This window comes from Aquarana catesbeiana, linkage group LG06 (assembly GCF_042186555.1).
Source record: "Aquarana catesbeiana isolate 2022-GZ linkage group LG06, ASM4218655v1, whole genome shotgun sequence".
Lineage (NCBI taxonomy): Eukaryota > Metazoa > Chordata > Amphibia > Anura > Ranidae > Aquarana > Aquarana catesbeiana.
The window spans coordinates 354,510,700-354,538,692 of record NC_133329.1 but is presented as its reverse complement, the minus strand read 5'-3'; the positions used below and the strand labels follow the sequence as shown (position 1 = coordinate 354,538,692).

The 27,993-nt window shown below is 38.8% G+C and overlaps 1 protein-coding gene across 5 annotated transcripts in view; it reads left to right on the top strand.

The window, feature by feature from the left end:
• The window catches only part of SLC4A10 (solute carrier family 4 member 10), a 391,254-nt gene that overhangs the window by 277,985 nt on the left and 85,276 nt on the right, over positions 1-27,993 (top strand). For 4 of the 5 annotated variants that reach the window (XM_073634049.1, XM_073634045.1, XM_073634048.1 and 1 more), the window contains exons 6-7: positions 1,991-2,179; positions 19,020-19,111. In XM_073634049.1, coding sequence (XP_073490150.1) covers positions 1,991-2,179; positions 19,020-19,111 — 281 coding nt within the window. The remainder of the gene's footprint in view (positions 1-1,990; positions 2,180-19,019; positions 19,112-27,993) is intronic. The other variant, XM_073634046.1, reaches the window with a different exon arrangement.

Here is a 27,993-nt window from a genome sequence, read left to right as displayed (position 1 = left end):
CTGAAAGTGAAAGTAAAAGAAAATCCCACATTTAGGGTTGTCCCCAAAAAAGTAATAGAGGGGTAATCTTCCTATGGGGACACTAGTTCTGGTGACCTGGGGGTCCCCAAGGAATTCCCTTAATTTGCAGGGATTTCCCCCCATTTCCTGTTTGGCTATGGGACAGGAAGTGAAATGAAATCTCAATGGGACACAGATGGCAAAAAAAAAATCAGAGGGGTTATAACCCTCCCTTGCTCTATACAAAATGAAAAAAAAAAAAGATTTGCCTATAGTTCTACTTTAAGCAAGCATGGTCTATATACGTTTATGCGCATAAAAATTGCAGAATGATTTTTCTAGCTCCCAGAATTGAGGGAGATGGAATTTACACGTGTTTACCCGTACTAACATGCACATGCATAAAATACTACCCATGAACCCAGATTTTTGGGGTTTTATTGCTGATCTAAATGTGGTTCTAGTTTACTGACATTTACTCTTCTGTGTGTATTGTGTGTACAGGCCCATTTAAAGCAATGGGCTTCATTAAATTCAGATCAGTAAAAAAAATAAAAACCTGAACCCCTGACCTTCCTAGCTTCTTTTACTTTTAATTCATCCTAAAAGATTCTCAAAGATTCCAACAAAGCACCCATTCACACTTAGCATGAGCAAAGCCAGGCTATTTAGAGGCTCTTTTGCACATTTTCTTCCGTTTCTACACACAGTTTGTAGTACAGGAGCAGAATCACATGTTTTAAGCCCCATAGACTTGTAAATTGGAGCACCTGAAAATGTGGGTAAACACTTGTTTTTCAATTTTTTTCTTTTTAGGTGCTGCCATTAAAGCTCTGGGTACAAAAGCATGCAATTCTGTCTCAAAGAAGCTCATGTATTTGTAGTAGGAGATTAGTAATATGAGCAGTATGAATTACGAGAGGACAGAAGAGGGTATGTGAGCTGCACATCTTTTCTCTGTACCAGCTGCTGCTCTTAACTTTTGCAGCTCTGTAAGACAGCTAATGAGAAAAGTATCTGGAGGTGTGAAGTAGACACTTCAGGCATGATTTTCAACAGAAGCAGCTGCCTGCAGATGATGGGATACACGCTATTACACATAAAAGGAGAAAGGAAGCGGCGCCAATCTGAGTGTAGCATAGGGTTAAAACATCAGGTTTAATATGTGGCAACAAACTCACATGGTATCAGAGGTAAAAAGGCATGTAGTACAAATCCACATTAGTCCCTGGCGTCCGTACCTCTGGGGGAGGATGGTCGCAAGTCCCAGCCACTCCGGTGGTATCCGAAGCTCCGGGGCTGCAGAGGATCAGCTGGGGGAGTAGGCACGTCAGTACATCATCCGTGGCATCCGTGACAAGCAGGGGGCGTGGCAAATTCTCCTTTTATCTCTACAGAGTCTTTTTCTGCTCTAATAGCTGGCTGCCAAAACTGACTCCCTACCATGAGACCACTCACAGGTCTAGCTGGAGAAGCATATCGAACTATTCACTTAAATTTGATTGACTTTATTTTCTCATTTTTCAATATCCCAAACTTTTCTGAGCTTTTTAAGAACTCTTTTTTTCTATGTGTTTACACCCCCATCATGTGCGCCGAGTGCTCCAAAAATATGTTTGTAACACTAATACACATACCTAATGTGTTTTGTGCTGTATCCCCAAAAAAAGAATCTTAAGCTTTGAAGATGAATTTCTCCACAATACTTATAGCTACAGAGGTTAATGAGGCTTGTTTGAAAGCGATTTTGCTGCTTGTTCAGAATATTTAAAAACCTCAATGTGCATAGTCCAGTCACAGTTTTGTTTTAAAATCTCTGTCAGGCTTTTTTTGCTGTCTTTGTCCCCATCGGGAGGCATTTTATGCACTTTCTGTCCCCTGAGGAACAATAGGAAGTAATTATAAATCTCCCCAGAAAAAAAGGGAAAAGCTTAAAAAAAACGTATCCATCTTTATTGTTTACACCCAGTTTGTTTGTTTTTTTCTTTAGATATGATCCTTGATCAACAAGTTGCTTCAGGGCAACTAAGTGAGGATGTTCGTCATAGAGTTCATGAGGCTCTCCTGAAACAACACCATCATCAAAACCAAAAGAAGTTAAGTAATCGAATACCAATTGTGCGCTCATTCGCTGATATTGGCAAGAAACAGTCAGAGCCTCATTCCATGGACAAAAATGGTAAGTTCTTTGTTTTCCTTCAATAAACCAATATATTTCACCTATCTATGGCTAGAAATATTGTAGCTCATGGAAGCCACACAGTGTTGCACAGTTTATACCTGCTATGCTAAAAAAGCTTTTAAAGTCAATGTCACTCTTTTCAATTATGGCACTTGTAAATTATTGCTTTGAATTATTCATGATCATAATTGTATTTAATTACCTCTGTTTCTCCCATGGATGATTTGTGCAGACTCCTGTGGGATCATTCGTGGACGATCCTTGAGATATAGTTAGCCTGTAGATAATACGTCTGTAATATGCATAAAAGTCATATTTAAATTTGGTTCCAATTCCTGCTCAATATCATATTTTAATGGAAACCTGTATTGAAAAAAATCAGAAGTTCTACTGTTGAGTATACAGCAGAAGGCCTTAAAGCTACCTGTTGCAAATCATTATTCATAAAACTGCCTTGTTTTACAGTAGTCTTAACAATATTTTTGTAACATGGTCCCTTTAAAGTATTGAGGCCAGAGAAAGACAGTCAACTATTACTTTTAGAAGGGAGTCAGCAATGGCTTCTGCATTACTCTCATGAGTTTTCTTTGTGTATTTCAGTTTCTTTTAAACATTTCTAGCAATGTACAGAGTGAACTTTTAATTATTCAAGGCATCTATTTTTTGCCATTTCTTCCAGCCCAACTCAAAACACCCTAACCTGATCATAAGTGTAATTGTGTACAGTACAGTTATTTACTAAGCAAATAAACTGTTCATTTTGCAAGGAAATTGTCCCCCAGAAGGAATAAGGTGAAGCTCTGCTGACTTCCATCATCATTGGGCAAGCAAAAATGTTGTTTTTTGTTTTTTTAACCTTGCATGTGATTGTGTATTCTTTGCAAAGTAAAGTTTCATTACATTTATTAAGCCCTGGGGCTAATTACCTTGCACAGTGCAACCTTGCAAATGGAATAATCTATTTGCCTTTCTTAAATTAACGCCACTGTGTTTCCAGCAGTATGAAGAAAGTGGTATGTTTGGCTTTACTCATAAAACACCAGGCTTGCAGCATAAATGTATATTTAGTATAGCTATCCTTAAATTGTGGTTCCTGCCTCCCCCCACCTCCTGAAGGGGCTGTTGGGTGCCATACAGTTTCTTCACACAAAAGCCCAGCCAGATTCTACATGTACAGTAAATTTCCCTTTCATTCATATGATATGGCCATCAGTTGGGTATTTACTGCACATGTGTGGTCTGGCCTGGGAGAGTTTCTGTGAAAAGGCTGGGACTTGCTGGGGAAGGGGAACATTACATTTTAAGGATTACTGTACTAAAAGTACAGTTATAGTTTAAAGTCGCTTTTACCTCTGTATGCCCACCATTAGCATTCCTAACAAGACACACAGGTAACCTGTTTCCAGTCTTTGTAATGTGGCCTCTCGTTTTTTTATAGCCTTTTTTTTGAAAGACCCTCCCACACTTATGTGTCACAATCTCCATTTCCTTTAAGAGTTCATCTCTTTGTGCCTTCTGCTTAGGTATATGAAACTATAATATAAAACTGACTAGAATTTGGTGCTCTCATCACTTTTCTGTGCTTGGGCACTTTGGATAAGAAGATTCCCGTGGATGGAGATACCTTAGCAGTAGAAGGTGGTAGTACCAGGAAGAAGAATAGCTACTCAATAACTACTCAGTGGGACATATTTATAAAGAAGTTAATCTAACATTCACCAAACATTTACTACAATCTTCCTGTTCCTGTGGTTTAAAAATCCATAATTAATTCACTACTAGGGATGAAGTTTGGGTTTGCCACTACCATGGGTTCGCAGTGACATGTGATCCAGTATGTCCAAAATTTGCAGTCCCAACAAGTAATTGTTAAAATTCACCAGGCCAAATTTTTTTTAACTATAATGCACTGCCTGACGTTTCAGCTGTGGCCACCTAAGTTACAATAAACAATAATACGGCTTTGTTATGTTCCAGCCCCCCACAATCTAAAGGATGGCTTTCCAACAGACATGTTTCAGCATGTGTAGTTTAGAGAGAGCTGACATTTTGTGTAGGAAGATTTAGGTTCTGTATGGCACTATACTGTGCTATAGTGCGCTAAAATACTCTGTGGTTGACGTCCTATGCTTGTATTGTATACACATACTTGTGTAGCAAAGTAGTGTGCACCAAAACACCAAATACTTATTCACCTTATTGCCATAGGAGCCATTAAATATCCTTTATTAAAATTTCAGACAAGCCTAAAGTGAGAGACAGAGGTACTGCACATGGAGGTAGTAGAGTATGAGCAGGTTTAATAAAGCAGTGGTTGGGCCGCACCATCTACAGGACTTTTCTATCTCAGATTGGCCATGCTATACAGCCACAGCATGCGGTAATCCAAGCTTGGATTACCAATTGTTACAAAACCCCTGCTGCTGATGCCACAGACTAAACCTAAAAAAAAATTACCTCTCCTGTCCTGTCCTGTTCTGGTGCTCCAGCACAGTAAAGGTGCCACACAATGTTTCTGTAGCTGGACCTCAGAGGAAACATTGTAAGGATATACTAGTGGGGAGTTGGGGGGATTTTTACGGTGCCAGGTACATAAAGACAAAAAGTTTCTTCCATCAATTAAAATAGAAAAACATTTTATTTAATAACATGCTTAGAAGAGATTTAAACATATAAAATTACAGATGTTTGGTGGTCATATATTAAACAGAAAAATCAAGGTTGACAGAGGAGACGTTGCACATTAGCCCGACATGTTTCGCTGTTAGCTTCCTCAGTGGATGTGTTACACATCCCCTGAGGAAGCTAACATCCCCACATCCCCTGAGGAAGCTAACAGCGAAACTTGTCGGGCTAATGTGCAATGTCTCCTCTGTCAACCTTGATTTTTCTATTTAATATATGACCACCAAACATCTGTAATTTTATATGTTAAATCTCTTCTAAGCATGTTATTAAATAAAATGTTTTTCTATTTTAATTGATGGAAGAAACTTTTTGTCTTTATGTACCTGGCACCGTAAAAATCCCCCCAACTCCCCACTAGTTTTTCCTATACATTGGGATGAGGTGCCTAATCTAGGGGTGTTGTACCATCGACCAGACCAATCACTTGTTTATTGTAAGGATATGTTTTTGTTTTTCATTTTCCAATATAGCAAGTAAAGCTGGACATAAACTGAAGACTTTTTTGCAGACTGAAAAACATGACAGTTGAGAGTGGGCATTTGATAAACAATTCTGTGAACTCATTTTGTGCGGGGGGGTACACCTCCCCCACATTTGGATATGAACTAATGCTCTAAGAACACTGAAGGAGTGATGTACTTTATGTGCACATTTATCACAATAATTGTTTCGATATCTGCTGCTCACAAAACATTTAGAGTTGTTTTTTTTTTACATTCTAGATGTTTACTGGTAGACCAACAGGGCCCCATGATCACATGTCATCCATAATCTTTCTATTGGCCAATTATCCATCTGAGAGAAGGCCAGACGTTCACCCTTTTTATGTCAGTCATTACTGTTCTGCAGTCAGTTTCATAAAATAATTTATGAATCTAAAGCTAAATATGTGGAAAATTGTATGTAGGAAATTGAGACACAGATTTCCCCAAAATGGGTGCAGGACTGAGCCCAAATTTGGGAATACTTTGTGTCTACATTTTGTCTTGGAGGGTTATATCTAGTAGTTCTGTGCCCTTCGTGATCCTGAAAACTAACCTCCCTGTGCTGAAAGATACAACTGCCAAAGTGGCAACTGCAGTTCTGCAGGTTGGCTGCCCCCTCAAGGTGAACTCACAAACCAAAAATGCAACACTTTCATGTTTTCTGAATTTTTTAAATATCGATACATAGTTACATAGTTAGTAAGGTTGAATAAAGATACATTATAGAATATTGTAGAATACCACTACTGGCTGATCATTACATATAATAAAATGACTAAGATGACATCTACTGAGGAGATTAGCTGTAGGGAAGCTGCACATAGCACTTATCTGCAGGTCACCATGTTAAATCACATCATTATAATGATAGACGGTGGGCTGTTCTCTCTTAGGGCAGAGTGCTAATGTGCTAAAGCTAAAGAAAGATAATGATTCATTAAAAAGAGAAAAATATAGCCGGAATTTATAAGTGGAAAGAACACAGAAAATAACGTTTCCTGATTAGTACTGGACATGTTCAGAATCTATTGCTGGGGTCAAGTATTCATATTCGCTGTCTTCATGTAATAGGAAATGCATTAGTAATGCTTCTGTTTTGATCCCCTGACATGCTGTAGTTATTGTGGGATGTTCTTCTAAGATAAGATCCTGCGTTTTTGCTGTTTTATTATTTTTTAGTAGATATGCAGTGTTATATACATTGTTTTATGTGTTAACATTTTTAAACTGATTTTTTCTTTTCTTTTTTTCTTTTTCTTTTTTTGTGTATGCAGTCTTTGTTTTACAAATAAACATATATTACATGACAAGGGTTTCCAGAGGACTGTGGGTTATCTAAAGAGAGAACAACAGAGGCTACGTTTAGGCTCACTAATTAAAAATCCCAGACAGAGCTGTCCAGTAACAGATTTGCCAGGAGAAAAAGAAGACAGCTTACAGTATACTGACCCATTTCTATTACCTCTACTCTATACCAGTGCTACAGCCTTGTAAGGCCCCTTTGGCATTCAACGCTTTTGAAAGTGTTGAATGCCTGGGTCTTCCTCTGCACTCAGATTCTTGCTTTGACCTTATACATCACTGCAGGACTCAGCACAGGCCTAAAGGTTCAGAGGATGGAACCAGTGTTCGGTAGGCGAGGACAGACTTTAGAAACTGCTGGAAGTATTGAAGGCCAAGGAGGCTTTACAAAGCTTCCCTGCTGTATTGGTAGAAAAGGAAACAGAAGAAAGGAAGGAGAAATGGGCTGTCAGAGAGTTTAACATATGCTTTGATCTTTTGCAGGAAATTGCTGGATCTAAACTTAAAGTGACACTATGGGATCTCTTTAAGAGTAGCAATGTGCTTCCTCTTAACTTGACTCTTCAACTTAGATTGTGGTTCTTCTGTATCATTATTCATCCAAAAGGATGGTCTACCATCCTAAGCTTGTATGCTGTGATTTGAAGATAAGAAAGAGGGGAAGGCATGAGGATATCATCTTAAAGCTGAACTCCAGGAATTGCATAAAATGCCCTTGCTGTTAGGCCCCCTGTACTGCAAAGGTTAAATGCTTGATAAGTCTAGGGGTAGAGGAATAAGCGGTAATACTTACCTTTTCCTTTGCCTTAGCAGGCTTCCTCTATGTTGTTCATCTGGTCTCCCAAAGTTTCTTCTGTAGGGCGCTCCAATAGTATATTATTTCCAGTATGGTAGAGTACAAAACACAAAGGAGCTGTGCTTCCGTATTCAGTAGCTATGAACTATGCTCATGGCCTTCTTCAGATAAAAAGAAAATGACCATCTCTGTGATTGATTGTATTATATCCTGTTCCTTGTTTGTCTCCATAGTGTACATGAATGTATATAAGTTTGATCAGTAGAATAAAACTTGACCTCAGCTCAAAATTGAAGATTTTCTAACTTTTTATATTTATAGATTTTGTATTTCTTCCTTCAGCATAGCATACAAGTCAAAAAAGAACACCACAAGAACAAAGTACAGGTCAAGCACATAAGGTTCCAAATCGTAAACAACTACATCAAATATCTAAGACCATAAGGAATGAAAAAGGATATCACATAAAATGGGAGTTACAATGTCACATAGCTTAGAAAGTATTAAAGCTATAGAGAATATCTAGAAATGTTTGCCTAAGCAGTACCCTAAAAAAATGTACCTTTTGTCATAAATTCCTCCTGAAAAATAGCAATGCGCTTCCTGTTTTTTAAACTTCATAGCTATGGAGGTACAGTATGAGATCATCTAAGGCACTTTACTTCTTTCTACTAGTTTCACGTGATTTGGAATGAGATTTGGTGGTGTCACTACTGTGCTGCTCACTGTTTTCTGTGGTGGAGAGGAATCTGTATCTGAGGACCTGCAGCACCATGAGTTCCATGCTTGTACATCATCCATTCTATAAAACTGTTCTTCCTTTAACTCTTTTGCTGATTCTTGATTAATACCCCCACCATTCGTTATCATATCACTAGTCATCAGGGGGCAAGCTATGATAGCAAAAAGCACAGTCCTGCTCTTCTACTCACAAGGCCATCTTCACACAGATACACAGTGCAGCAGAAGGCATGGTACATTAGTAATATAAAAAAAATATTAGCTACAGGGAGACCACAAACTATACTTGCAACTAGTCCTTTGACCTCTTCTTACCTTTTCCAGGCACAGCTTTTAGAGGTGATGTGAAGATATGTTAAAGAAGGTTATGGTAGTTTTAGGTCAACTAAAATTTGAGAAATACCAGTGTTGATTTACTAAAATTGGAGAGTGCAAAATCTGGTGCAACTCTGCATAGAAACCAATGAGCTTTCAGGTTTTATTGCCGAAGCTTATTTGAACAGGCTGAAATGATAATGTGATTGGCTACGATGCACAGCTGCATCAGATTTTGCACTCTCCAGTTTTAGTAAATCAACCCCACCATGTAGTTGACATTGTTTTTATTTGTGATCATATTTCTCAGATTACTTCCTGTGACATTTGTGCTTTTTTTGGTTTGCAGTGAATAATGTGCCTCAACCCTAACATAATTGATTGTATACCATTGTATATGATTAATGTGTACACCGCAGAAAAAGAGTCTCTTGAGTGTAATGGGCAGCTATTGTATGACATTGAGGCCGATAACTATTTACTTGATTTATGAATGTTTGCTTGTAATGTTTTTTTCTGTGTACTTCTTGAAACAACACAGTCATTGGAAAAAAAAATGTGTTATATACATATAATCTTAATTTTAGTGTAGTGTCAAGTAAATACAAGTTAAAGGCCACATCTGTAGGGGAAATAGACTGTGGAGGGTCGATTTTGATGCTTGCTTTTGCTGTATCATGTGCCATGTACATATTTTTCTGTCATGGTACCATGTTTAAAATAAAAATTAATTCCCATTGTTCCAACTTATGTGTTGCTTCTGGTCCACGTCCTTCTTAAGTCACCAGCCTACAGTATAACCAGCCTATGAAACATGTCCCATGTTTAACTGTTTAACTATTGAGTAAATAGTACTAGTATTCAATTTTACCTTATACAGGGGAGGCCTGGTAAGGAGGGCAGAGGGGCAACTGCTCCTCTGGCCAGTACTGAAAATACATATTGAACTGGTGGCCATGAGTGGATATACTTCATCATTTAGACATCGATCTTAGTAGCAGCCATTGTCAGTAATACAGGGTTTGCATTTTATTGCTACCAGCTACTTGTGATACAGTGTATGACAGGGGAAATAATTCCAGGAACAACTTCCTTTAGGTTGTGAGATGTCAAGTCACCAAATGCCAAGGGCTGCAAAGGAAGATAATGCTGGAAGATGTGAAAAGGTGTGTCACAATAAACCGTGTCTCTTAGGAACAGCCATCTCTTACCATAAACAATCTCCCAATTTATACACAGCAAATAAAATTCCAATCTTAAACTCTAAAGCCTGGTAAACACCACTCGTTTTTTTCGTTCAACCCAGGAAAAAATTGACAGCTCGGTCAGTCGGAGCCGCTGTACTAATGGTCCGACGTTAGTACAGTGATCTCCCCCACTGAGCTATTGTGTTATGACAGGGGGATGGCCCTCCACCAGAACGCTCTGGTCAGCGCTCTCCGCCATTGGCGGAGAGCGCTGATAGGGACCTGGTCGGCTGCTTTTTTTCCAGCATGCTTGTTCGGCCAAACAGCTAGCTTCTTTCGTACCGGCTGCCATACACATGGGCCGACAGAAATGTGTACTAGGCTTAACACCTAAGAGCAACTAAATGCTATGGGGGTTGATTTACTAAAACTGGAGAAAGCAAAATCTGGTGCAGCTCTGCATAGAAACCAATCCAGGTTTATTTTGTCAAGGCTTAATTAAACAAGCTGAAGTTAGAAGCTGATTGGCTGCCATCCACAGCTGCACCAGATTTTGCACTCTTCAGTTTTAGTAAATCGACCCCTAATGCCTAGTACACACAATCAGAAAATCGGATGACAAAATTCACTTTCAGAGTGATCGTACGATAATCTGATCATTAGTACACAACTTCCAAGAGCCGATCACGACAGTTCAACAATATCCGAAGGAACAAGCACGAAAAATGTTCTTGTACGATAACAGTGCGATTTTCATTTAGTCATTACAGTATTCGTCCGAAAAAAAATTGGAAGATCAAGACCACGCATGCTCAGAAACAAAAGAATTCAATACAATACAACACATTCCAACACTTCCCAAGTTGTGTTCTGACATACGAGAATTTTCTTAACTTTACATTGTGTGTACGAAGCATAAGGGTCCATGCACAATGGGCTTATAAAAATGCTGCTTCTACAGGAGTTTTGCATTTTGCCTGTAGAAGCAGCTCAATGTTATTCTATAGGGTTGATTTACTAAAACTGGAGAGTGCAAAATCTGGTGCAGCTTTGCATAGAAACCAATTAACTTCCAGGTTTAATTGTCAAACCTTAAAGTGGTTGTAAACCCTTACATACCACTTTTACCTACAGGTAAGCCTATAATAAAGCTTACCTGTAGGTACTGGAAATATCTCCTAAACCTGCACAGTTTAGGAGATATTTACCATAAACACTTGCGCTGATGTCATCGGCGCATGCGCACTGAAGAAAGGGCATGATCGTGCCATTTCTACAGGGCCCGTGCTGTAACCGTCAGCTCCCGCACGCGTGTGCAGGAGTGACGTCACGTGACTCTGACCAGTCGCAGAGCTGGAGTTCACGGAAGGAAGAGGGGCGAAGATGGACGTGGCCACCAATGGGGACATCGCGGGCTTCATTTGCAGGTAAGTGGCACATAATGGGCTAGTATGTGATGCATACTAACCCATTATGCTTTTACTTTGCAGGGAACAAAAGCTGAAGAAGCTAAATTTAGAAGCTGATTGGCTACCATGCACAGCTGCACCAGATTTTGCACTCTCCAGTTTTAGTAAATCAAACCCTATGTGTCCATGCATTCAGGATGTTTAGAGGCATACTTTAAGCTCAGTGTTTAGATGCAGAAGAAAAACCTTCTGGATTGTGTTTTTGAGAGGAGTTTTGAGAGGAGTTTTGTGCCAGAAAATAACCCTAAATGCTCCTAAACACTTGTAAAAAAGCAAGAGTTTTTTTCTTCCAAGGGAACTGGTGTCTTTTTAAGCCCAGTTTGCATAAACCCTAATAGTGATGCACACCTAAATACTAAATAAGGGCAGCGCTCCTATGCAAAATCACTACATCCAAGCAAATTAATTAGTACAACCCACTAGGGCAGAGGTCTTCAAACTACGGCCCTCCAGTTGTTCAGGAACTTCAATTCCCATCATGCCTAGTCATGTCTGTGAATGTCAGAGTTTTACAATGCCACATGGGAAGTGTAGTTCTGCAACAGCTAGAGGGCCGTAGTTTGAGGATCCCTGCACTAGGGAGATACTTCACCATTCAGACATTGATCTTAGTAACAGCCACTGTGAGTAATACAGGGTGAGCATTTTATAGCTACCCGCTACTTGTTCAGACCTGTAATCTAGTTATTGGCAGAGGTAATTCTTCCAGCACTGACTTCTTTTAGGCTGTGAGATGTCAAGTCACAAGATGCCAAGGGCTGCAAAGAAAGATAAGCAGGAAGATTTAAAAGGTGTGTCACAAAAAAAACATGTCCATCGATGGCAGCTCCCAGAAGCAGTCTCAGGGCTTTTGGATGGCTACACAAGGGGATATATTTACAAGTAAATGCCATGAATAAAATACATTTAATACTCATGCACATATAATCTTAAAGGTTTTTTTTTGTTAAAATACATGATCTGGGGAAAGGGTCCTTTTAATCTGTAGAGGCACATTTACAACCTTTATCTAAATACTATATTTCCATTACTAATATGATGTCTTTGAGTAGAAATGTAATTTTATTTTAATTTTCTGTGATTGCCTAATTTATTTGCCCTAATGAATTTGACAAAATCATAAATCTGCATAATCAATATCAATCATTGTCATACAGTATATACCATTATCATTGAACCCATAATCTTTTTGTGTGAGTTTTCATGACTTCTACTAGTGGTATAGTGCTACTGAGTAGAACTGTGGGCAGGCTATGGACATTAAAATATTTGCATATTCTTAACCAGTAAAAAAAAAAAACAAGCCCTCACTAAACTTTGTAGCTTCATGCACTGTGGAACAATGAATTCTCAAAGCTCACAAGGAATGCATGCATTAGTTCCAGTTCAATATCTGCTCTCCCTTCATACTGTGTACCCGCTCTTTGTTTAGACTACTACTAAATTTCTACTTTAGGTTTTGGGTAAATGTGCTTGTTAGGCGGTTTGTACCACAATTTATTTTATATTATGTACTATAGAGGGCTATTACAAACTTATAAAAGAGGGACCTTGTTAATCAGGTGTAATTCTCATAACTTAGATAAATTAATATTTGCATATCCAAATTGAATAGATTGGATTTGATAAAGTCACTGATACGTTGTGAGTCTTATTCCTGTGAGGATATACTGTATGTTAAAGTATCAGCGTATTAAGTAACAGCAGTTCATAGTGTGTAAAAACATGTAACAGGATAAAGGTTTGTTACTGAATTATGGTCTGTAGAGATTCAGACAGATCTGTACTGTGTGATGCACAAATACTGACACATGGAAAGTGCACTGATATTAACCTGTGTTCACAACCATTCATATGCAGGAGAGTTTGGGAAAAAAGCAAAAAAGTTTATACTTTCCATGATTGGATGCTTGATTTGAACAGCCTACCCCCCTCCCCTTTTCCTATAGTAATTTAGGCCCAATTTAGTAATTTAGGCCCAGTTTCATATAATTTTTGTGGGGCTTTATCCAATATCACCTCCTTTAAAGGGTAATTAAAGGTAATTAGAGGGTGATTAAAGGGAAGAAGGCTTGAGAGAGATTCTCAATGGTTAGCAAGTATTACATGGCCGTGCTGACCAATGACCACTCGCTATTGCTAACATTATGGTGCTTGTAGACTCCAGGACTATGTAGTGAGGCATTTTAAGGACCATTACAGTGGGTTACACAGTGGCTAAGTGGGTAATGTGGGTTGCACAGTGGCTAAGTACAGGAAGGGTCACCTCTCTATAGCCTCTTCTTCTGTCATCATAGATGGACCACAATACCCAGTGTTGGTATGAGGAGCATGTGTTCTTCACCCATGATACAATGCTCCAGCCTAGCTACCATCTGCCCTGAGTACCATGACAGGAAGGGGGAAGTTGACATCATAGATCCCCCTAAACTCTGACACCAGCCAGCAGTGGATACTTAGGTGGTGAGATGTGATTGAGCTGGTGCGGAGAGGAATTATGCAGACACTGTCATCTATAAAAGTGACAGTGGGGCTGATTTACCTGGAGAACACAAAAGCTGGTGCAGCTCGACATAGAAACCATTCAGCTTCCAGGTTTAATTGTCAAACCCTAATTGAACAAGCTGGAGTTGGAAGCTGATTGGCTACCATGCACAGCTGCACCAGGTTGTGCACTCTCCACCTTTAGTAAATCAACCGCAATATCTTATTAAAATGTAATTGTTACCAGGCTATAGACTTTTAAATATTTATATTCTCAACAATCAGTAAATTAGCTTTAAAACAAGCCCTTGCTGATGTCTTTACCTGTGCACACTGTGGAGCTATTTTCTTCACAATTCTCAGCAGAAACACTAAAGTGATTGCCTAGATTACCTCAGCTTATCCTGCTCCTACCTCCCAACAGTTCTCAGCAGCTCAGTTTACCCCCCACCTCCACCTTTCAGAAGTGACTTAGCTGGCTTCCAGCATTCTAATTTCTAATGCATACACAGAGTGGGAGCTCTGGAAAAGGGATGGGGGATTAGGAGCAGCCAAGAGCACCTCAGTGCTTTTTTTAATGCTTCTGCTGTGAAATTTGAGGGTAAATTGTGCTACAGTGCCTGCAGCTACAGAGATTGATGAGGGTTTGTTTTAAAGCTCATTTAATGCTTGTTAGGAATATGCAAATACTTGAATTTCCATATCATGGCCATGGGTTTAATTTAAAGTGACAATTTCTTTTGCTGATACCTTTCTCTTTTAAAGCCCAACTCTGGGCATGATTACCTTAGAAGGTTAAGTATGCCTGCATGACAGCATTTGGGATTAAGGAACAGAAAAGTTTGGCCGCTTTGAACCTGTTATGGTAATTGTGCCCAAAGTTGGCCTTTAGGGTCAAAAAAACCTAGCTGATCTAAAAATTAATTGTATGATTGCCAAAGATACACATGGGAACTAATAGGTGTTTTGATATTCTTGTTTGGGGCTCCAAAATGCTCCATTTAATTATGTCAAATGCATCAAATTTCCTAGTATCGGATAAGGATCAAATCTCGTTGGGTACTTTTTACTCAGTACCTTTATGGGTTCATGCTGTATGTTTTGTCATTCATCGTTATCCTTCTTTATTTTACTGTGTCTTTGTTGTGTGTGTCTCTAACAGGCTCATCATCTCATCTCTGTTCCTCCCTCATCTTCCTCCCTTGGCCTCTGTTAAAGTCCGTTGAAGTTTTTGAGGTAGTGTAAAAAAATAAGAGCTTGGACTCTAGATTCTTGTTTCTCTATGTGTGTGTATTAGCTTACTATTAGTATATGTTAGGTTATTGCATGTCACTAACAGAATCAATACAACATTGTCCAGGAGCAGATTGGTTTTTATTCATCAAGTCAAACAGACCATTATTAAAAGACTGCATGTCAAGATCAGAGATACAGCTATTGATTACTCTATGGCTTAGCTGTAATAATCTTTTTATTATAGGTATGATACACTAAATTGAAAGTCTTTGCTATATTCAGTATCATTCCTTAAATATGGAAGTCATAGATTGAATCTGGAATGTAGTTAAGTCAAGCGCTTGTAATCATTATTATTGGTAAAATAATAATAATAAAAAATAATAAGAATACTATTAATAATAATAATAATAATAATAATAATAATAACCATATTAATAATAATAATAATCTAGCCAATTCTGTCTTTATTTAAAAAAACAACCAGCCTGCTTCTAAGTTAATGTTTACTAGAATTCCATAGCTGTCTGCCATATGTCACCATGTCTACATACTTTAAGGGGGACAGGCTTAACTTGTATTTGCAGTGGTAAACCATAAATGAGACAGGGATGCTCGGGAATAGGTTTTACACACTACACTTTTATTCAGACAGCAAAAACTGCAATGCACATAGGTGTTGTACAGCAAGCCCATTGCATAAAGAGCCACTTACAAAAAGACTCAACAACACTTTGGGAGCTGCTTCAGCAACTTGAATGGTATGAAGGGTTGTGAAAGGTTATAACTGTAGTTTGGCTATGTGGGCAATATTTTCAGTTGTTTGGACATTGTGGAAAAGGGTATTTGGTTTTTCAAATGTAAACTCCAGGTAAAGAGGCTAAATGCCTTGTTGAAATGTGTATAGGTAAGCTGGTTTAGTTGCTGAAGGATTTGTCACTCTCTTCAACCTCTCTTCTTGTGATCCAAGCAAACCTTACAGGCAAATCAGACAGGTCCAGTATTGTTCCAGGATCTGCTCAAGCCTGTGAATAAACATTGAAAGAGCAGCATGTTAGGGATAAGGTCCTCCCTCTGCTTGCCTATGCTAAAAGTGTCTTTCTGACAGCACAATGTAAAGCAGTAGAGACATTTTTGACTTGGAGTTCTGACCTTCCTCATCTCAGTGTTAATGCTGCTGTGCAGGGGATTACAGAAAGGCTGATGACAAGACAGATTCAGGTACTTATGTTAGCTCTGTAAAAAAATACATGTAACTAAATAAATGATGTTTCATATTCATCTAGAGTTCGGGTTAATGCATGTACACCTTTTCTTGGTTCATATTATTAATAGCATACACATAACATAACATGTCCAAATTATGGTTGTTGTAATATCTGGAGATCAGCCAAGTTGTAGTGCTTGCTATATTTGTTGGTTCTATGGTTGTATTAGGGCCTGCTGCACAATACGTAATTCATTGTTTGGTACAATATTCAGTGTAGATACCAATGCATCGCATAATGCTGAGTATACAAAAGAGAATGTATATGCCGCAAAGACTTGCATTCAGAAGACAACATTTTTGTCTTTGGGCTATTGTACAATCTAGACCCTTGGTTTTGCTCATGAAGTAGGACTTATATATACATAACCCATAGTTTTGACGGTAAAAATTGAAAAGAAATTGAAAGTGGCAAAACATTTGCCCCCCTATGACGTTCTTTGAAGGCAAAGCATGTTAGCAGCCCACGCGCTGTTTAAGTCTTCTTTTCAGGTTAAAGGAAAAAATGAATACACCTTTGCAAAAAGGGTTTCCAGCAGATTAGAGTGGTCAGAAGTTCTTGTTTAGGAATGCTTTTCTTTATCTAGGTTATGGTATACCTAGTAGAACTTTTTAACTCAGTTTGTTCTGTAATGTTAAAAATGTTTGAACACTCATTCAAGTAACTTCCTTCGTTCTAATGGGTGTTGGAAACATACCCCACCATTAATAGCTACATGGGTAACTCACTTACCTTAATCCAGTCACCATGGTGTCATGTAATGTTTCAAAACAAATGTTGGTTGTCCATTAACTTAAAGCGGAAGTAAACCCATCCATAAAGCAGTTACCTTTCTGACACGTGCCGGAAATGTAACACTCCTGTTGGTTGTGCTCTCAACCAAACAGTCAAACCATTTAATAACTGGTGTCATAACTGATCACATGTGCAGCATCATGGCAGTTGTAGATTAAACAGAGGCCAAGATGTCAGCTTCCTTGGCTGATAACGATAGGAGGGTTTACTTCCACTTTAATAAGAGATGTGAAGTCTGGGACAGATGTTAAATATTTGGTTTAAATGGCTGAATGTGTAAATTGTGATCAAATAGCTGCAGTATAGATGTTACAATGGTATTGTATTTGGGTAAAAGACAATATTGAAGGCCTTTACCCCTGTTTAGGTGATGATTCAGCAGTCAATTCAATCTGAAGGTGATGGGAGATTTTTGTAAGAACAGTGATATGCAGATTTTGCACAAAGAGTACAACTTCTTCACAAGAGGTGTGAAAGAGGCCATTTACTTCAAAGTGGAGCAGACACAATTACAATGCATTGTGTTGCACAGTGTGCTGACTGAATGCTCTGCAGAGGAATTGCAAGACCAGGAGTTAATTAGTTCATCCTTGGCTTAGTGCCAAAACATGTCTGTCAGTGGCAGCTGGCAGTTTGATTATTAAACCCATTTTGAAACCAAGATTAAGATCTAGAACACAACAAGTTGCATGTGGCTCATGTGCAGTAGAACAATGTGGGTGCTCTGTTACAGCCCACGCCATGACATTTATTCCATGGATTCATTATCTGGCAGATCAAGATTTGATCTCCACCCAACCTTTTCTCCCATTTTACCTTGATTGGAGCCTTTTCCTACCTTGCGTCTGGTCCTTTCCATATCTATCCAGTACGTCCATTTTTTTCCAAGGATGTATTCTTTCATGGCAAACCTGCTGGTATGTTCTGTTACCAGGAATTAAAGACCCACGGTTATGCCTCCCTAGCAGTTAGGCATCCATCACCCTTTTAAACTTTCTGCTGAGAAGCCTAGCTCTTTTCTTATCGCTTGATAGCTTGTCTCTTGAAATTCTTCATCAGTAGTTTACACATGGAAAGGCATCGTATATCTAAAGCGGACAAAGTTTTGTAGGATAATCTTTACCCTATTGATTTATTGTTTCTCAAAAAAACTGTTATAATATTTTTATACAACACAAAGTAAGACACAGTTTTGAATTCTAAAGCCTTTATGGAAAGGATATTGCCCATTTCACCTTGTGGATGAAAATTTAAAGGGCATATTATACAACAGACTGTATATTTTCAGCTGTGCAGTATACAGGATGAATTCCATTTTGTACAGGTTCTCAAAGCTGAGCATTTATCTATATGTTTTGCTACAGACTTTGTATGAATTTAAAAAAAATGTGTTTGATTTGTTTGTCAATGTAATACATTTTAAAAAAATATATAAGCTACAAAACAGAGAGATAGCAATGTAATATTGATAAATTATTATTTATCTATTTGAACAGGGCCTATTTAATATGGATCAATTGAGTGGTAATTCTTATACAGCTGTAAATGGTGTAAAACCACATGATAAATCTGCCCTTTCTAGATTTATATTATTATGACTGCTAGAATTATTACTATTCTAACTTATTTTGTTCTTACAAATTTTATTCCAATTGTATTATATTCTGATTTTTTTCGACATTCAATTAGATCTAACAAAATATAAACTCTTTGAAACATCTAACTAGACCTTATATCACTACATTAACCGAAAGCTTCTGCTTTTTAAGAGTAAAAAATCTTTGTCCAACAAACACAATTTTATGAAAATATAGTTTTCTGGTTTTTAAAACTATTATTCAGTAAGGCAAATAGAAATGTTCAAAGTCAAGTAACTGAAACCAGCCAAAACGGAATCACTAATGTAACTAATGTAAACTGAAATCTGACTGGTTGCTAGCCATTATTGCAGCATTACCGTTTCTGCTTATGCTGTAATTTATTGCTTTGCTTTGCTGTGTGTCACTTTTAAATTTATGTTATATTTTGTATGATTTTTTCCCACTTTTAAATGACATTGTGTGTTTTTCAGCAGGTCAGCTTGTGTCCCCGCAGTCTGCTCCCTCTTGCATTGAACATAAGAACGATGTCAGTCGAGAAAACAGCACTCTTGACGTTAGCAAGGTAAGCACCACATAATAAAAGAAACAAAAGAGAATTAGACATTTAGACATGAAATAAAAATCAAAGATTTTTGCAGTAAGCAGATGAGCGTGGTTCAAAGCACAGCTTGTCAAGTGGATTATTTACTTGGTTTTAATAATTCAATTAGAACTTTTTTTTTTCAAAATCAAGTGTACACAGTGTACCATCATTCTTATCATTAATTGATTTTTCTTTCATAATTCTCTTTCTAAATGTAATGTTAAGATTACAGTTGCTATGCATTATTTAGATGCCATAGGAATAAAAAATTATCCCCAGGTATAGTCAAAGCATGTGGTTGAGGTCCCAGGCTGTACTGAACTAAATTATGGGTAATTTCCAGTGAAGAATTGGCCCACAGCATTTTCAGTTTTGGATGCATGATAGTAATTTAAAAAAACAAATGCAGCTCTAATCATTTTGGAGACGCTAACAGTGAGATCTTGCTTCTGGAATTCCTGGAAAAAAAACCTTTACCTCTGCCATTTTGAAGCCAATAGAAGCCAATCTTTTTTCTTGATGCCAAATTCTCAATAATGTAAAATAAAAAGGTGAATTCAGTAGTGAACGTGAGAATCGATCTTAATCTTATTACAGGCAGATGGAGCAGAGAACTCAGGGAGTTAATTTACCAAAGTAGAGTAGAGGCTATTAGCTAAGTGTTTAAGTTGACAGAGGGGTTGATTTACTAAAACTAGAGAGTGCAAAATCTGGGGCAGCTGTGCATGGTATCCAATCAGATTCCATTGTTTTATTGTCAAATCTGAATTGAACAAGCTGAAGTTAGAAGCTGATTGGCTACCATGCACAGCTGCACCAGATTTTGCACTCTCCAGTTTTAGTAAATCAACCCCACTGTGTTCATTTCAATCATCTGATGATGTGCAAATAAAAAACCCTTTTTTTTCCCCTTGCACTTACAGTCGGGTCCATAAATATTGGGACATCAACACAATTCTAATCTTTTTGGCTCTGTACACCACCACAGTGGTAAAACAAACAAGATGTGCTTTAACTGCAGACTTTCAGCTTTAATTTGAGGGTATTTACATCGAAATCAGGTGAACGGTGTAGGAATTACAACAGTTTATATATGCGCCTCCCACTTTTTAAGGGACCAAAAGTAATGGGACAGTTGGCTGCTCAGCTGTTTCATGGCCAGGTGTGTGTTATTCCCTCATTATCCCATTTACAAGGAGCAGATAAAAGGTCCAGAGTTCATTTCAAGTGTGCTATTTGCATTTGGAATCTGTTGCTGTCAACTCTCAATATGAGATCCAAAGAGCTGTCACTATCAGTGAAGCAAGCCATCATTAGGCTGAAAAAACAAACCCATCAGAGAGATAGCAAAAACATTAGGTGTGGCCAAATCAACTGTTTGGAATATCCTTAAAAAGAAAGAATGCACCGGTGAGCTCAGCAACACCAAAAGACCCGGAAGACCACGGAAAACAACTGTGGTGGATGACCGAAGAATTCTTTCCCTGGTGAAGATCAAGAACACTCTCCAGGAGGTAGCTGTATGTGTGTCAAAGTCAACAATCAAGAGAAGACTTCACCAGAGTGAATACAAAGGGTTCACCACAAGATGTAAACCATTGGTGAGCCTCAAAAACAGGAAGGCCAGATTAGAGTTTGCCAAACAACATCTAAAAAAGCCTTCACAGTTCTGGAACAACATCCTATGGACAGATGAGACCAAGATCAACTTGTACCAGAGTGATGGGAAGAGAAAAGTATGGAGAAGGAAAGGAACTGCTCATGATCCAAAGCAAACCACCTCATCAGTGAAGCATGGTGGTGATAGTGTCATGGCGTGGGCATGTATAGCTGCCAATGGAACTGGTTCTCTTGTATTTATTGATGATGTGAGTGCTGACAAAAGCAGCAGGATGAATTCTGAAGTGTTTCGGGCAATATTATCTGCTCATATTCAGCAAAATGCTTCAGAACTCATTGGACTGCGCTTCACAGTGCATATGAACAGTGACCCGAAGCATACTGCGAAAGCAACCAAAACATTTTTAAGGGAAAGAAGTGGAATGTTATGCAATGGCCATGTCAATCACCTGACCTGAATCCGATTGAGCATGCATTTCACTTGCTGATGACAAAACTGAAGGGAAAATGCCCAAAAAACAAGCAGGAACTGAAGATAGTTGCAGTAGAGGCCTGGCAGAGCATCACTAGTCATGAAACCCAACATCTGGTGATGTCTATGCATTCCAGACTTCAGGCTGTAATTTATTGCAAAGGATTTGCAACCAAGTATTAAAAAGTGAAAGTTTGATGGATAATTGTTAATCTGTCCCATTACTTTTGGTCCTTTAAAAAGTGGGAGGCACATATACAAACTGTTGTAATTCCTACACCGTTCACCTGATTTGGTTGTAAATACCCTCAAATTAAAGCTGAAAGTCTGCATTTTGTTGGTTTCATTTTAAATCCATTGTGGTGGTGTATAGAGCCAAAAAGATTAGAATTGTGTTGATGTCCCAATATTTATGGACCTGACTGTAGTTGGATATATAGCTTTACCTGCCTTACTAAACTAAGGGAAAATTCACTTTGCAAAGCAAACAGTCTGTACTTCTGCCCCATTTTATTTATTTTTGATGTAACCATGGGCCCAGAGTAAAAGAACTCCTTGATGAGTATCTCTTGTCTGTGTTCTGTTATTCTGCTTTCTGACATCTTTTCTTTAATTCCATCTTCTTAAATTCATAAAAAAGAGCATTTCCATTGGGCATGCTACTCTGAGTGAAGTGAATACTCAAGGCTTTCATGTACACTGAGCATGTGACTCACGTCCCTCTCCAATGTGACTGCTCTGGGTGCTTTGTGATTTGTTCAGCGGTGCCACATGGGTCTGGATAAGGATTCCATTGCCTTATGTTTGCTCTGACAAATCGTTCTGGAGCTTATACAGGTTTTTCCTTCTTATCCCAGTGGCTGAAGGGATTGGTTTAGGAGCAAGAAATTACATGTATATGCTGCTAGGGAAACAGAGTTAGGTGACCCTTTTACTTTTCCCTGAATAAGCAAAAGTAAATGTATGAGTAGGATATAGACATTTAAATACTTATACATTTTTAAAAAGCAGTACATGCATGTTAAAATATATTTTCACTGACATCTATAGCTGTAGACACTAGGGTTGATTTACTAAAGACAAATAAACTGTGCACTTGGATGTGCACTTCAAGTGCAATGCAAGTGCATTTGCTCTAGATCTGAGGGGAAGCTCTGCTGTTTTTTTTATAGAAAAACACACAGTCTTGCAAATTTCCATTCTGAAAATGCTAGTTTCCTGGATGCAATGCATGCTGCACTGGATGCATACCTTTTCTGGGTTGGTGACTCATAAAGGGCTCAAGCCAGGCAACAATAATTTTTATAGGTACATCATCAGTGACAGCACCCGTTTTAAGGGGTGCATTCCTAAGCTTTTAGGAAATCATGTAACTGCAATCAGTGCCGAGATCTGTAGTGTAAATGCCCATTGACCAAATGACTCATCATAGGAGGAGAGGATGGTGACCTTCGCTAGTATTTTTCAACAGTTTACAGTATATTCGATCATATTGTTGCAAAATTAGTAAGTTAGATTTTTCTCATTTTTTATGTTAATTATACTAAACTGAGTTATTTTTTTTCTTTTTAACTGTGCTTACATTATATTGTTTTATTTTATTTTTTGGCACATGCAGTGTATAAATATTTGACAAAAACACAGAAATCTCTGATGCTTTCTTCACAAATTTTGGGGAAATGCCAGGTACATTTGCATGGATAATCTTGTAAATGCTGACAGGGAATGTGTGCTGGTATCTAAGGAAACAGATGGCTGATAGAGCTTCCTGTATTAAATGTCCATCTTTGCAGAGCGCCGGAGAGTTTGGTCAGTGTAGTCTAGGTTTGGATGAGGATACATTTATGATCTATTAAATTATTGACATCTTAAAGAAGAACTCCAGACTAAATAACAAGTTTTATATTGGCAAAACTGTCTAGATCCCTTGCTTTTATTTTATTTGAAGTTTCCAAAGGTGGGAGATCTTTAAAAAAGAATACGTGATGCTGGGAAACAAAGGGTTTAAAGGAGAAGTATGGGGTTATGAAAAAAAAAAACAGCCATACTTACCTTTATTCTTCAGCATCTGCGTGATGCTAGAGCTGTCCCATGGCTCAAAGATTGAGAACTGAGCAAGCACATCAGCGTTGATTGCTCAATTCTTGGTCTTTTCAGAGTGGAGAGCAGTCACTGCTCTCGGTTCTGCTCCTCCAGTACACACTGGAGCACTGAGCTGGGGAGGGGGTGGGTACAGCTGGCTCCAGCTCTCAGCCATGTGCTGAAAGGTGGAGCCAACTGTCAATCAGGCAGCCGGATGGATGCCAACAATATTTTCAGGATCCTTCCAGAGCCTGGAGCAGCTCTGCCTTGTCAGCTGATAGCGGGCAATAGCCCACTATCAGCTGGCTCTGGGTCACAGGAGAACGAAAGTGATTGTTACCATACTTCTTTTTTAAGTGTCTATTTTACTTTGCCTTGCATGAGTCACTTTAATCAGAGTGAGTATAGACAAATTACACTGGGGGGGGGTCTAGTTATAATTTTTTTTTTCATACAGGATTCATACATTTTTCCAATAGAATCCAATTAGAAAGCTGTGTATCTTGGGTGAAAACATTTATAAACAGACCCCTATAGTGGTTGGTTTTGAAAAAAAGCTAAAATACACATACAGTGGGGACAGAAAGTATTCAGACCCCCTTACATTTTTCACTCTTTGTTATATTGCAGCCATTTGCTAAAATCATTTAAGTTAATTTTTTTCCTCATTAATGTACACACAGCACCCCATATTGACCGAAAAACACAGAATTATGGACATTTTTGCGGATTTATTAAAAAAGAAAAACCGAAATATCACATGGTCCTAAGTATTCAGACCCTTTGCTCAGTATTTAGTAGAAGCACCCTTTTGATCTAATACAGCCATGAGTCTTTTTGGAAAAGATGCAACAAGTTTTTCACACCTGGATTTGGGGATCCTCTGCCATTCCTCCTTGCAGATCCTCTCCAGTTCTGTCAGTTTGGATGGTAAACGTTGGTGGACAGTTATTTTCAGGTCTCTCCAGAGATGCTCAATTGGGTTTAAGTCAGGGCTCTGGCTGGGCCATTCAAGAACAGTCACTAAGTTGTTGTGAAGCCACTCCTTTGTTATTTTAGCTGTGTGCTTAGGGTCATTGTCTTGTTGGAAGGTAAACCTTTGGCCCAGTCTGAGGTCCTGAGCACTCTGGAGAAAGTTTTCATCCAGGATATCCTTGTACTTGGCCGCATTCATCTTTCCCTCGATTGCAACCAGTCGTCCTGTCCCTGCAGCTGAAAAACACCCCCACAGCATGATGCTGACACCACCATGTTTCACTGTTGGGACTGTATTGGACAGGTGATGAGCAGTGCCTGGTTTTCTCCACACATACCACTTAGAATTAAGGCCAAAAAGTTCTATCTTGGTCTCATCAGATCATATCACCAGAGAATCTTATTTCTTACCATCTTGGAGTCCTTCAGGTGTTTTTTAGCAAACTCCATGCAGGCTTTCGTGTATCTTGCACTGAGGTGTGGCTTCCGTCGGGCCACTCTGCCATAAAGCCCCGACCGGTGGAGGGCTGCAGTGATGGTTGACTTTCTACAACTTTCTCCCATCTCCCGACTGCATCTCTGGAGCTCAGCCACAGTGATCTTTGGATTCTTCTTTACCTCTCTCACCAAGGCTCTTTTCCCCCGATAGCTCAGTTTGGCCAGACGGCCAGCTCTAGGAAGGGTTCCGGTTGTCCCAAACATCTTCCATTTAAGGATTATGGAGGCCACTGTGCTCTTAGGAACCATAAGTGCAGCAGAAATTTTTTTATAACCTTGGCCAGATCTGTGCCACAATTCAGTCTCTGAGCCCTGTGCCACAATTCTTTGCTCTGACATGCACTGTGAGCTGTAAGGTCTTATATAGACAGGTGTGTGGCTTTCCTAATCAAGTCCAGTCAGTATAATCAAACACAGCTGGACTCAAATGAAGGTGTAGAACCATCTCAAGGATGATCAGAAGAAATGGACAGCACCTGAGTTAAATATATGAGTGTCACAGCAAAGGGTGTGAATACTTAGCACCATGTGATATTTCAGTTTTCCTTTTTTAATAAATCTGCAAAAATGTCAACAATTCTGTGTTTTTCTGTCAATATGGGGTGCTGTGTGTACATTAATGAGGAAAAAAAATGAACGTAAATGATTTTAGCAAATGGCTGCAATATAACAGAGTGAAAAATGTAAGGGGGTCGGAATACTTTCCATCCCCACTGTAAGAAGCCCTCCCACATCAAAAACTGAGATAAAAGAAGATTATAGATAGTAGTCTAGAACATTGTTTCTTAACCTTTTTTCTGTCAAGGCACCCTTTTAAAATTATGAACAGTCTGAAGGCACCCCATTCTAAAATGTAAAAAAACTATTCTAATTGCTTTACACAATGCAGCAACATCCACACACAGGACACCCAACGTTAGAGGTGATTTGTTCTTCCAAAGCAAATACACTTTTGCACACTGGAGCTGACTAGTATTCCAATGTTTCTCTTCTCACCCCAGTACTGAGAAAGAGAGGCACGGGAGGGTCAAACAAGGATGCTGTGGAGGCAACAGACATTCTCCTAATTACCTGATGATGTCATGGTTGTTAGGGTGCCAGTGTCTAGAATGTTGTAATGGTGCATAATAAAAAGCAGTGGCTTTGTGTAACTATAAGGCAGGCTTGATCCACCTGCTGGCTTGGTATATGGTATACATGTTTTGATACAATTTTAGCCATTTTGACAAGGCACCCCTGAAGAAACCTCAAAGCACCCCCAGGGTACCTGGGCACCCTGGTTAAAAAAAGACTGGTCTAGACTGTTCTTCCGTGCACTGGCAAATTAAAGGGTTGCATTTATGATCATTGAGAGCCATTAGGAATCATATTGTGGCAATGCCCATCCCACCATTGCATAATCATGGCCAATGCTATAAACACAGGAAAGAATACTTCTGCGCATTTTTTTTTTTTTGCTACTAATTACCTAATTATGAAAGCTAAAGAGGAACAAGAAATGAGAAACGTCCCACGATATAGTTCCACAGATGCATTAGTTTTGAGCCGTGGAGACCCCATGAGTAATGTTTTTGTACAAAGAAAGCTATTATTTTTTACAATTGCAGTGTGATTTTGTAGTGCCATCAGTTAGCACTTAGCAAAACTATGTTTAAAGATTAAACATTATTTGCAAGATATTCTTTTGAAGGTTGTAATTTATTTATCTCACATTGTTGCTTCCAGACAAAATCAATTCCATTTATTTTTAATACAGCACATTACTTTAATTGAGCATTCATTTCAAAATACTGACCTAGTAAGTGTTTTCTTATGAATAGTTTATAGCTGGCCAAGTGGAGAAAACTTAAATGATACTGTTCTATTCACAAATACATCACTGCCTTATATGTCTGTATCTAACCAAAAGAGTCCAATAGTAAACCAGTAGGGCCGATGATGAAATGTAAGCTTGAGCTTCTTTTTAACTCATACAAAACCTTCACATAACACTCATAGGATGCTATTTTGTAACAATATTTTACGGTTTTAAATCCATGTAGAATACAGAGGACCCAAAAAAAGTGGCATTTTTTTAACAGTTTACCTGTAAAATCCTTTTCTTGAGTACATCACGAGACACAGAGGCACAGTAATTACTGTATGGGTTATATATGCACCTTTAGGTGATGGACACTGGCACACCCTAGACAGGAAGTTTAGTTCCCTATATAACCCCTCCCCTTACTGGAAGCACCTCAGTTTTGTAGCAAAGCAATATACATGTATTAAAGAAGGGAGGGACCTCTGTGTCCCGTAAAGTACTCCAAAAAAAGGATTTTATGGGATGTCCCAGAGAAATGCTATCTGAGGAGAGGGGACACCAACAAATATATTGTGACATCAGCCCTGAGGACTTATACTGCTGACCCACACTGTGCCCAAAGGCGATATCCTCATGCCTTCTTACATCCACCTGATAGAATCTGGTGAATGTATGGACTGAAGACCAAGTTACAGCCTTGCAGATTTGAGCCATGGAGGCTTGGTGATGCACTGACCACAAAGCACTAACTGCCCTGGTGGAGTGCGCTTTGATTTGAAACGGTGGAACTTTCCTCTTCAAACCATAAGCTTGAATAATTACTTGCCGAATCCATTTGGCAATAGTGGATTTCGACGCTGCCTGTCCTTTCCTATGACCTTCAGGCAACACAAACAAACATCTGTTTTCCAAAACCGAGTAGTCGCCTTCAAATAGATTTTGACTGCTCTCATTACATCCAAAGAATGTAGTGACTCTTCTTCCGTAGAACAGGGTTCTGGAAAAAATGAAGGTAGAAAAATATCCTGGTTTAAATGAAAACCTGAAATCACCTTCGACAGAAAGCTGGGATGAGGATGCATTACCACCTTATTCTTATGAATAATTAAATATGGCTCTTTACAAGAAAGAGCAGCCAATTCTGATACCCTTCTTGCAGAAGATATGGCAACCAGAAACCAACTTCCTTGTTAAAAGGATCAAGGGAGTATGTTGTATCGGCTCAAAAAGGCTGTCTTTGTAAAACCAACAAAACCAAATCCAAGTCTCAAGGTTTTAAAGGTGACCTAACCTGCGGATTAAGCCGTGCCACCCCCTGTATAAAACTATGGACCAGGAAATGCGAAGCAAGTGGTCGTTGGAACAATACTGATAAGGCCGAGACCTGGCCTTTGATGTTACTCAAGACCA